At 38.6% G+C, this 12,774-nt stretch overlaps 1 protein-coding gene across 3 annotated transcripts in view; it reads left to right on the forward strand.

Moving 5' to 3' along the window:
• The window catches only part of csnk1g1 (casein kinase 1, gamma 1), a 33,449-nt gene that overhangs the window by 3,841 nt on the left and 16,834 nt on the right, over nucleotides 1-12,774 (forward strand). For all 3 annotated transcript variants that reach the window (XM_029497553.1, XM_029497552.1, XM_029497554.1), the window contains exons 2-4: nucleotides 1,851-2,278; nucleotides 2,787-2,827; nucleotides 3,914-3,983. In XM_029497553.1, coding sequence (XP_029353413.1) covers nucleotides 2,092-2,278; nucleotides 2,787-2,827; nucleotides 3,914-3,983 — 298 coding nt within the window. In that variant the 5' untranslated portion in view covers nucleotides 1,851-2,091. The remainder of the gene's footprint in view (nucleotides 1-1,850; nucleotides 2,279-2,786; nucleotides 2,828-3,913; nucleotides 3,984-12,774) is intronic.

Below are 12,774 nucleotides of genomic sequence, written 5' to 3' on the forward strand. Positions count from 1 at the left end.
AAAAAAAGACAAGTGTGAAAAGCAGGCAAGATAACATTCACTTTTATACTCAAAAACAGCAACATGTGTTGCACTTATTCAGTTTATACTTTACTTAGGATTTTGTCATACATGGCGGCACCTGGGACAAAAGTGTTATTGTACAATACAACATCAGTAATATCTCTGGAAGGGAAGTCTCCACGTAAGTGGAGTCAAAAGCAGAATAACTTAGACCTGGCATTGTGTTGTCTGTTGCATGTATTGAACAGTGGATTTTAGCATCTTTGATGTGGAATTGGTGATGGTTTCGAAACATTTAATCAGCCTTAATTTACTTAAGCGGTTTGCACGGACAGAAACTATTGGCCAACAATGTGGCAACTGACTGACTGACTGAGAATTAATCTTGCCTCTCTTTGTTGAACTGTCTCCATGGTAAAGCCAGGCATTACATTTTAAATGAGTCTTCATTGTAACCTTAATATTGTAGTTACTCCTTGAAACAAAGTGAGGGTTTAATGCTCTACTCAGAATATTACAAGGTCTGTAGTTGGGAGTAGGGGTGTAACGGCACGCTGTCATGGTTCGGTATCTACCTTGGTTTTGAAATCATGGTTCGGTACATTTTCAGTACAGAAAAATTATGATGTCTATATCCAGAGTTGCACTCAAGGCTGTGACCATAGTCTGTTGTGAATAGACTGAACACAGGTTGTGTGTGTTTTTAATCCTGGGTCCACCACAGAGTTTGTGTGAAAATGGTAACATGAAACATGAAAACTTAAAATTGTACACGGGAACAGAGTAGCCTACAAATTATTATTTGCACAATGGAAACTGTTACACCTTGCATTTGGTCTTTGCTGCAAACGTGTTTTATTAACTGTGTTGTTCTGTTCTTGGTTTTATGTAACACCAACAGTGCGCAGTTGCCCTTTAGAGCAAACTAGCTGTCTTTGATACTGAAATCTGTGCAGGCAATACTGAGCATGAGTCATCCGGAAGCCCACACACAAATACTTAGCAGTCTTTGCAGCCGTGCTCAGGAATTACAGCATTGTCATGAAAACATTAGTCACTGTTATTATTTATTAAAAGCATAAAAGTTGTTTTAATGGAAAGTGTGTTTCATATGTATTTTTTAGTGAATAATGAGTATAATACCATCTAATGGAACTGGGAATCTGCCTAATGCACAGTTGACCTTTTTGGCTGCAGTTGCTTCAGTACAGTCAGTGCACAATAGGAAATCCTGAATGTTGCTGATCATAAACATTTATGTCATTGCTGTCTGCATGCTCTGTAGTCACATAGTTTAATATTTACACAATTCATGCCCATGGTTGACAGTGGTAGATTGCACCAAAATGTTTTGTTGTGCACTGGACAAAATTACATCAGTGTTCATCAAATTCACGTTTGGTTTCCTTGCAAGCAGACATAGCTGTATATAATTGTTCACGTAATATTTCCTGCTGATGGCTAGATATAGCTGTGGGGGTGGAAAGTCTTAAATGCCTTTATGATCAAAAACTATGACTTAAGGTTTATGTTGATACTCAAACTGGTTGCTGTTTTCTGTGACCGCTGGGATTTGATCACTATCTCTGTAGTCCAGTAGCACTGTCAGACTGAGCCTCTTCTGTCCTCCTCTGCTATTGTCTGGTAGTACAAAGTTTTTGTTTATGGTTTACAACCTTCAAAAAGAGTTAAACTTGCCATTGTGTGGTGCAACATGAACATTATACTGCTTTTGCCGTTGTCTGTGGGAAAGCTGTTATTCATTGCAATCTGGGAACAACTCTGTTTGCTCTATTGAGACACAAGTTCTTATCTCTTTATCGTGTCTTGTGTTCTCTCGGCTGCAGGTCCTCCTTCTCCTTCCTGTGACAAATGTTGAGGCCAGAGATCAGCCTGTGTGACAGCTGCTAGAGGTGACAGGGTGAAGACGTGAAGAGTGTTGGTTAGCTGTACCAAGTTTTATTCTCATGAGAGTGACTCTACCGTCCAGGCACTGCCAGTGACTGGGGCTGTGGCTGTGGCGGGCCTACCCCAGGAAGCCTTTTTGTATACCACTCCAGGGTCCTGCTGACCTGTGCTGCTCACACCATGGATCAACAAAGAGATAAATATGGTGAGCGGCCTGCCAGGAGCACAAAGGTTTCCCAGGGCAGCCGCAGTGGACACTCGTCCCGACCATCTGGCTCTTCAAGTTCCTCTGGGGTCCTTATGGTCGGGCCAAATTTTCGTGTGGGCAAGAAGATCGGCTGTGGAAACTTTGGTGAATTGAAGCTTGGTAAGAGTCTAAATCTTGTGTTAGTGGGTTCAAGTGAATTTTCAATATCCTAGAAGTCCTCATGCTTCCCTGTGCAACCAAAAAAAGAGCAGCCCAGCAACAAATTGTAACTTTAAAAAGGTTTCAATGTTCAATTTGAATCTAAAAAGTGTTAGGGAAGTGTCTGTCCTATTATATGAATCCACATATGAAATGCATAAAACACCTTTCAGTATTAGACTAAATAGGAGTTGGTCTCTCAGTTCATACTATGTTTGGTTATGGCAACTTAGTGTATATTCACAGTAGAGCTAGTAAAAAACATTCAAATTTATTTATATATAATAAATCATTTATATATAATGATTTAACAACATTGGCAGTTAGTTCACAAAAATATTTCTCAAAATCACAGATAGTGATTACAAGATAGTGGATAGAAGTAAATGCATTCTGAAGACTTGAGTTATGTACTTTTATTGTGAAAGCAAACTAATGTAAGCTTTTGCTTTGCTTTTTTTCGCCCCAGGTAAAAATCTGTACACCAATGAGTATGTAGCTATTAAACTGGTAAGTAATGTCTGTTTGCTAGACTCTTCAGCTCTGACATGTATGAATAACATGAAAAATGATTGGTATAACATGGAACAAATAAACACAAATAAACACTAATAAGGAAGAATAAGTCGATTTTTAGGATTTATTGTTTGATTTAAGAAATGATCAAAAATACAGACTTTTTGGTTGTTGTTTTTTGGCTTTTTTTGCCCCCACCACTATTGTATCAAGACATGCAGATAAAAGAGCACTCTTATTGTATTTAAAGATGCATCTGAAATGCTAAGCATGATATGATGCCATTGCTGATATTTCCAAAGTTATTCAAGTTAAGACAGCCTATCATTAATGTTTTCATAAGCCTTGTCATTTTGTTGACTTGAAATCAGTAGTGCCCCGACATCCCCCCTCTAGGTTGTGCTCTTGGAGGGAAATGAGAAAGAAGAGGTTAGGTGTGTCTTTCCAGCTGCTGCTGGACTGGAAATCATGACTCCTGAGTCATGCCTTTATCATTGTTCTCTAGAGAGTCATTATTGCACCATCAAAGTATTAAGCTAACCTAGTTTCAGTTGCTTACACTACTGTATGGCATGCTGACACCAAAGCAAAATCAATGATCTAGGAAGACATTTTTTAATTTTAAGGACGCTATTTTGCACTCTTACAAAACTTGTAAGTCTGTAGTTCATTAACAAAACTAATCACGAGCTTTTGGATTTTTCAACAAAAATATTATCAAATATCTTTATGGGATTAATGTCATAATCTGCTGTCTGCTTGTGCTTCAAGTTTTAGACCCAAGAAGAAAGGTGAAGACATGCTTTTAATCCCTTTTGACATGTTTTGCTAGAGGAAAGAACTGCTGTTGACGTTGGGGAAAAACTGATGTGATTGCCCCCAAGTGTAGATGTGTGTAAGAGAAGTTAGCTGACAATTCACAAAACCCAAAGTTATTATACATGGAAAGTATTTCTTGACAAAATGTATTTAACTGCCTCTCATTACTGGTTATTATTTACTGTTCAGATTCAGTTTAAGTTGTCTTTTCCAGTTTGTGAGCTTCTTTCATTAACATCATGCTGGTTTTGATATGTGCAGGAACCAGTGAAGTCAAGGGCACCACAGTTGCATTTAGAGTACCGGTTCTACAAAACACTTGGAACTACAGGTAAGGTCATGCACTTGTTTGCCTCTTCTCCTTGGATGTTTGTGGGACTGTATGACTTTGATTTGACTGTTTTGGGAGATCAGAACAGACGATTGCATCATTTACACAACAAGTGATTACTGCACTTTGGTTATTGTTATAAAATGGCTCAGCAACCTATTTTAATCTCCAGGCCTTTGTGTAAATGAGACGCTTTGACTGCAATATTCAACATGCACATATCCAGCTCACTGTTCTGATTGAGCTTGGAATGACTTAAACACAATCTCTGTTATTCAGAGTATCACAGTCACACAGTGTTGGTCTGTGTGGGTTTAGCTGGATACACAGTGAGTACATGAGTGGATTTCTAAGGCAAGGCTCCTTTATTTGTATGACAACATTCATACATTCAGCAAGTCAGATTCCCTTACATAGTTAAAACAAAATACTTATAATATTAAGAACACTGAAATATACATAAAAAAATGTGACATTAAAAATAATGATTGTAATAAAAATAAAATGAGACAATAGAAATCAACAAAGCAGTGATTAAAAAGGAACAATAGTTTCCGTGGACTTTATGAATGCATTAGTAAATAGGAATGTTTTTAGGCCTGTCTTGAAGGAGATTATATTTTGAAAGCCTGATGTTTCCTGGCAGTTTGTTCCACTGGTAACGGGCATTAACACTAAAAGCCACTTCACCCTGCTTGGTTTTGGTTCTAGGAACAGTGAGTAAACCTGTCCCAGAGGACCTGAGGAGTCTGGATGCCTCATAGGGGACTAGGAGGTCTCTTAGGTATTTAGATCCAAGACCATGAAGTGCTTTAAAGACCAGTAGTAGGATTTTAAAATTGATCCTCTGACTCACAGGAAGCAAGTGTAGTGATTTGAAAACCTATACCAAGAAGGTTCGACCTTTTTCAATTCAGTTCTGACTCTATAATTACACCAAGACTTCTGGCTTCATTTGTAGTATGTTTTAGTTTCATGGAGTCAAGGCAAGCGCTGACCTTTGACCTTTAATTTTTAGGGCTAAATACTAGTATTTCTGTCTTGTGTGTATGTAGCTGTAGGAAGTTCTGGCACATCCACTTATTGATTTATTCAACACACCTGCCCAGAGAGCATAAGGGAGTGTAGTCATCTCCTGACACTGAGAGTTGTGTGTCATCTGTGTAGGCATGGTAAGAGATGTGGTGATGTTCCAGAATCTGAGCAAGTGGCAGCATATAGATGTTAAAAAGAATGGGCCTGAGAATCGATCCATGGGTACCACCATATTATGTTTTTACTCTCAGATTCAAAATTACCAATAGACAAAAAGTATTCCCTATCTTGTAAGTATGTTTTGAACCAGTTCTCTATAGTACCAGAGAGCGCCAATCACTCTTCCAGTCTGTTCAGCAGTATGTAGCAGTATGGTCAACTGTGTCAAAAGCAGCACCAACATCGAGGAAAAACTAAACAGTAACTTTTGATGCATCACTACTCAGGTCAATGTCATTTAGGACTTTAAGCAGTGCAGTCTCAGTGATGTGGTGTTGTTGAAATCCAGACGGAAAAGTGTTGAAGAAGACTGTTTTGCCACAGGAAAGTATATAACATACATGTATATATAAGATATACTTCAATTCAGAATTGATTTAAAATGTCCTAAAATGTAATAAATAAATAAATAAAAGAAATCTGCAGACTGCCTCCAATTTGTATGTGGGACATCCTGACACCACAGAGCCGGTTCTGGGACATACGCATGCACCAAAACAAGGAGGAAACTATCACCATGCTCTTTAGTTTTCCACCGATTACTGATATCTCTGTTGAAGTACATGATAGTCAACATCTTGTTGTTGAGCTCAGTGAGTGACTCTTGTTTGACTTAGCACTCAGACGGCTGCTTCATTGGTGGGGGGTGTGCATTATTGGTGACTGAAAAGTTTCCTGACAGATACGTTCCTACGACCCCTGCAGTGTTCCTGCAGGGGTCCAGGCTCTGGTCTGGTTGGTCTCTGGGGAGGTCCCATCTCTGGTCTAGTCTGGTCTGGTCTCTGGGGGGGGGGGGTCCGGTGTCTTGTTTGACCAATTTCTAGTTTGGTCTGATCTGGTCTAGTCTCTAGTCTGGTCTGCAGGGGTCCAGTCTCTGGTCTAGTCTCTGGGGCGGTCTTGTCTAGTCTCGTCTGATGTAGTTTCTACTTTCTGCAGGAGACCAGTCTCTGCTCTGGTTCCCGTTCCTTGCTGTAGCCCAGTCCATCACCTGTTACCAATTAACCTAGACATGCTCAGGTACCCCTACCAGGAGTTGAACCGCACCCTTTATGCCCAAGTCATCACATTTATTTATTTATTTATTCATGGATAAGGGGGTGTACATTATTAGTGATCCCCTTAGAATATTTTTCCAGCAGATGCGTTCCTTTTTATTCCAGGAAAAAAAAAAAACTTTCCGTGTTATTCCATGTTTATAATGAATTCCGTTTTCCATGATTCCATAATCATGGATTTTATAGGGCCCAAATGCCCAGGAAGACTGAGCTTGACATGAGTGCAATATTTTATTTTATTTATTTTTTATTTTTTTTATAAGCAGACACTTTTATTTTTGTTACTTAAGCAATATGTGATATCGCTTTTATGAAAACTTAATAAATGTGAAAAAGACACTTTAATGTCTCAATTTGTCATTCTGCCGTGCGAAGCAGACTGGAGTAGATCACAAGGATCCTTTCCACACCTCTCAATTGAAGCAGAAATCAAATCATTTGAATCAAAAATCGATTTTGAATGTAATCGTGGCCCCAAAAATCTGACTCAAATTGTGAGATAGTACAAAATTTCCAGCCTTTTCAATGATTTTTCCTAGCAAAGGTGAGTTTTATATTGGTCTATAGTTGTTTATTAATGAGGCATCCAGAATGGACTTTTTTTTTAAGAGTGGTTTCATAAAGTAGTTTTCAGAGCTGGTGAAAAAACGCCTGACTGAAGAGATCTGTTCACAATCTGTAACTTACATTAGTTTTCCTAACGTGGTGAACAGTCTGTTAGAGGCGTAGAGGGGAGTTAGAGACCATCTGTTTTAAGATAAGGATTTTGACATTGGAAAAAGAAGCAAGCTCCTTAAATGACTTAGTTAATAAAAGCTCTTGCAGAATTGATGCTGCAGGGTCTATCAGTCCGTCAACAATGTTAGTGCATTATTCTTGTTTGTGTTGATAACGTCAGGAAAAAAAGGTCTTTTGTGCACACTTCAATTCTTGGTTATAAGTGTAAATGCTCTTTTCACAAACCTTGTAGTGAACCTGGAGTTTTGTTTTACGCCACCTGCACTCCACTTGTCTACGCACTCTTCTGAGCTAACAAGTGTGGCCTTCCTTTTTTTTTTTTTTTAAACCAGACAGCTTTAGATTTCATGGGGGCGATGTTATCGATAACTCTGGAGCTGAAGGAGTCGACAAGGGCATTGACAGAAGTTGAAGTCAGAGCTGGCAAGGGTGTAAAAGTCTGGCTGAACAGTGAGCATTTGTTTCCTGATTACCTCTGTTTTGGTTCTGCAGGTGTCAACAGAAAGGCTTGTTTTAAAGAAGACACTGGAATGATCTGAGAGAGTCAGGTCAATCACTCTTTCCTAAGAGATATGAAAATTCTCAAATGATTAAGTCTAAAGTGTGTCCCCTTTATTATGGGTAGGCTCTGTTACATGCTGGGATTGTCCAAAACAAATTTTTAATAATGAACAATTCTTAAGCATTTGCATCATTGGAGCTGTCAACATGAAAAGTCCCTTACTATGAAACGACAGTCAAACTCAATGCACACTGTAGACATAAGACTGATAATATCATCAAAAACTGTGCATTGTACTTAATAAATGGTTATTATTACTGCTTTAGAGGAGGATCTCAGCTGCAGTGCAACATATTCAAAGGAGTCAAATTTCCCATATGTCAACTGTTAGCACGAGTACACATTATTAATAAGAAAACTACCACCCCCCCCCCCCCCCCCCCCCCCCCTTCTCCCTGTTCGAGCTTCATGGATAAAACTATAGTTTGGTGCAGCTGTTTCACTGGAAACTGCTGCGTTGTTGTGTTCGGTTAGCTAGGTTTCAGTTAAAAATATAAAATAAAGTTTATTCTTGATGATAACATCATTAGTTAAAGGTGACTTGCTGGCTGGTGACCTAATAAATAAATCTAAGGGGATTTTCCTTAGCAGTGTTTAGTCTGGAAATCCAAAACAATTTTTAAACGTTGCTCTAAACTTAACTCGCAGTCCAATAAATCAACCCTTCTCCTCAAAAACACTTTTATTGACTGAACAAAATATGAATTGTTAACAAGGGTAGCAGGACAGCATAGTGTTTAGTAGGGATGGGAAGCTTTTACTGGCTCACGATTCGATTCTGATTTTTGGACCTGCGATTCGATTCAAAATCGACTTTTGATTCAGAAAGACTTTTGATTTGAAATTATTTATGATTTCTATAGGTGTGCAAAGGAGCCTCATGATCTAGTACAGTCTGCTTTACAGGACAGAATGACAAGTTTTAAACATTTATCCATGCTTACGCTTATGCCATGGAGTTGTTGCAACTGTGGCATAAAAGCAATATCACATATTGCTTAAGTAACAAAACTAAAAGTGTCTCTCTATAAAGTATCTTTAGTGCAGGTGGACTGACTACTACAGTTAGTCAGCTGGTGCCGGGTCTTGCTAGCAGTAACAGCATAGAGGAGGGTGCTTTGGCGACACCTATCACCGCCACTAGCAGCGGACCTGTGCTTGTTATAAAAGTAAATTAAGTCCTTGCGTTGGGAAAGACAGCAATTGCTTTCCTTAGTTGGCAGACAGTCGGAGTATGTCTTTTTCCTGTTCTTGACGGCACTTGGATAGTGATTTACGCATGCATATGTAGGGCTTGCGTAAGTTCCAGAACCGGCTGCGTGGTGACGTCAGGACGCCTCGCATACAAAATGGAGGCAGACACCCTGCTTATTTTTTAAAATCGATTTTGGGACATTTTAAATTGATTCTGAATCGTAGTAAGGGGAATTGCAATTCTTAGATGAATCGATATTTGGCACACTAGTGGTGAGGGCTGTTGCCCCACAATAACTGGAGTTTTCATGTTCTCCCCGTGCAGGATTTCTCCCACTGTCCAAAGACATCATGTTTGGGTTAACTGGTGCCTCTAAACTGTCTGTAGGTCTGAGTGTGAGTGGTTGTTGTTCTCTGTCTGTCTCTGTGTGTTGGCCCTGTGATGGACTGGTGACCCGTCCAGGGTGTACCACGCCCTCACCCAGTGTGAGCTGGGATTGGCTCCAGCACCCCCACGACCCAGAAACCGATAAGATGTTAAAGATGAATTAATAACAGAATGAATCATCCTTAACAAAATGTGTCTGATTTTGATCTGCAAGTTGCTTTGATAAATATACAAAATCATTAAACAGGTGAAAATTTAGTGCCTTCATTCCTTTTAGTCCATAAAATAATAATGTCAAATTTTTTCAAACATTAAAAGTGACATCTAATGCCAATGGGCATTAATCTGCCTGCTTCTCTACCTGAACATAGCATCTTCCTTGATCTGCAATAAAACAAATGACAGAATAATCAATACCAACAACATAAATAGAATAAATGATTATGCTTGTCAAAATGCCAGATTGTCAGAAATTTGTGTGCTATTGTGAAAGCTACAGCATGACATTGTTTAATTAACAAGGATGGTAGTTTGAATAATAAAGTGGCAAGTAATCCCAAAGCTGTTTCTTAATTGTTTCACATTACAGCTTTCTTGCATTGCAAAATTCAAATCACAAAAAGAAGTTAAATGTAGTTTAATGATTAAAATTACTGACAGTAAACTTAAGTAAGGTTGAGTGCAATGGACAATAACCTCTAGAACAATGACCTCACAAAAGCTGTGATATACCAGTGTAATTAAAATCCATAAATGCCCTCCTTGTTAATACAACAATGTGACATTGCCGCCTTGCAAAGCAGAAAAATTACAGATATTCTGCTCTATTTCATGAGCACAATAATTTATTCTATTTTGACTTCATGATTGGTGCTGATTATTGTGAATGATTTGTTTTAATCAAGGAGGATAAAGAGGAACAAGTTAAAACTAATGACACATTTTAAAGATAATGTTCCCACTCCCCTTTTTTCCAATCTTACCAGCTTCCTATATTTTATTTCTATTTTATTTATTTTTTGTCAAAAGCCTTCGCGGTCTGAATGGAAACTTCTTGTGGTGTGGATTTGGACTGGGGTCCGCTAGTTGGTGACTGCAGTAAACCTTCATACAGCTGAAAATTGTTGTGTGGGATTCTAAGTGCACACAGCCCCTTTCACGTGTCACAGAGGCATTTGACACATCTTAATATAAAGTTATCAGTCACCATTGTTTATGGTCAGACTGATATGAGCTTTAATCTTACTGCATATTGTTTGACAAAAAGCAAATATTAGGAACAGTTTGTTTGTTTTTTCTGTTTTTGTTTTATTTTGGTCTGGGGGTTTTGGAGCTCTTTAAACTTAGTTTTTCCTGCACTCAGAATGGAAGGGCAATTCAATAATAGTTGCTTCTCAACTTCTCTTCCTTTAACTCTGCTCTCTGGAGATTTTTTGTTTGTCATAAAAGATTAGTCAAGGTCTGCTGATGCATCCCTGTTATAGAAACCACTGACAGGAATCTTGTGAGGATTGAATGACCCAAACAGAGAATTAAATTAAGGGCAGACATTTTTAGTCTTGGGCTAGAGGAAATGGGTGGGAACTGTAAAAACAATGGAACAATAAAAAAAAAAATTCCCCCCTCCTCCTCTTCTTCACTATGTACATTGCTCATTGGCAAAATGAAAAGAAATAATTACGTATACATCATGTTGGTCGTGACGCAAATCCATCTAAACATTAGATGTTCATAGGATTAAATTTTGATCAAGATGATTTCGAATTAATCAACCAGGGGTGTCTTTTACAGTGATGTCACAGTTTAGGGATGGTCTCAGTGTCAGTTGGCATAGCAAACTGAAGGCATGTGTTTGTGATGTATGGTCCTTGATGTACCTTTTGAAGGACCACATGCATCTAAGATAACCAGACTGGGGCTATAATGGCTATTGTTTTTGCAAAGGCAAGGGCTGGAAAAGGCCAACTGCATGGAAACTCATTAAATATTTAGAGTGTGGTTCTGCCTCTCTTAATACTAACCTGCCTCTGTTCTCTCCTCCAGATGGGATAATGTGACCTCATTTCTTCTTGGCTATGTGCTGTGCCACATTCCTCTCAGCCAATGTGGTTGTCACACTGTCTGGACAACAGGGTCTTTATGAATTAATGTGGTTTGACTCAGATGCTCAATCAGGTGTTGCTATCTGATGCATAACTAACCATCACTTCATATTAATGAGGATGATTTAATTAGGAATCAAGCATCTCCTTCAGATTAGTATGAGAGAATATTTGTCAGCACAGTAAGAGTTGTATCTCTGATTTGGTTACTCAAGACAACAGATTGCATTGTGAGAAACACAAAGATTTTTCATTTATTTGTTTTTTTACATCAAGAGGGTCCCCAGAGGAGGGTGGATACTGTTGAGCTATTCAAGGCAAAGGTTGCCAATCTTCATCATGAAACACTACACCAGCTCTGTAACCGTTTCAATCCCGAGGAGGAAATATTTCCAGTGCAGGCTCCCAGTTGTAAATTTCATGAAAGAAAGGCCAGAGGTTGTATCCTTGATGTCTGCTTGTTCTCAGGTCAAAATATGAATCATTGTTAAGAATTGAACTTAAGTCATACTGAGGAACTGGAGAGCGGCACTTCCATTGACTTCATGAAATTTTTACAACCCACAGTATCTTATTGGATGCTAAGGGGGAAGTTTCAAAAATAACTACATCGACTCAAATGTAAAGACACTCTTTTTTATTTATTTATTTTTTTTAAGCATTGTTTAAGGTCTATGTTATCATGGCCACATACTTTCACACTTCTAATAAAGACTGCTTGTGTGTTAAAACCGCTCTATATAAATTTATGAGCAAATGAAATCATCTCTACTGTGATCACAGGTTTAGTCACAGACAACTGTCGGTGTCGGATGCAAAATAACAAGTGAACTGTGTGTCATGCTTTTGCTTGTTTGACATGATCAAGCATTAGAGTTTACCAAGCAAGATCATATTTCTCCAGTATATAAAGTCATTGTCATGCCATTGATTGACCCAAAAACATGCACCCTCAGTTGACCATTTCATAATTCAGTGTTTGCACTGAAAAAAATGCATTCAGTAAGTGTTTGATATTAAACATGCCTGAATACTCCATAAAATCAAAGACAGAACAGAATTTGCAGAGAATGATGCCAATGAATGACATTTATATTGTCTAGTTTTAGGTTGCTTCGGGTTTTTTTTTTAACGGCTTAAACAATCGACATCATGCAGTTTTAGTCTTGATGTTAATTTGAATTCAGAGCAGGGCAACCAATCACAAGTGGAAACAGTAGTGCGTGCAGTCAGTCAAAAGTGAATCAGTACAGTGCACAAAGCTTCCTGTCAGTGGGGAACTGGCTTTATTCCACAAAGGCATAAAATATTATACAGAACCAGATTACATTTCCCCCTGCAGTCCACAATTTTGTTGTTCCAGCGAAACATACCTGCCATAAATTTACACTGTGAAAATCCATCTCCTCGCCAACCTCTTAACTGCTTATCCTGTTGCCGGGCACTGGCACCTATTGCAGTTTACTGAATAATGGTACAACCTGGACATATCTATCAC

The sequence above is a fragment of the Echeneis naucrates genome, chromosome 3 (genome assembly GCF_900963305.1).
Source record: "Echeneis naucrates chromosome 3, fEcheNa1.1, whole genome shotgun sequence".
NCBI classification, from domain to species: domain Eukaryota; kingdom Metazoa; phylum Chordata; class Actinopteri; order Carangiformes; family Echeneidae; genus Echeneis; species Echeneis naucrates.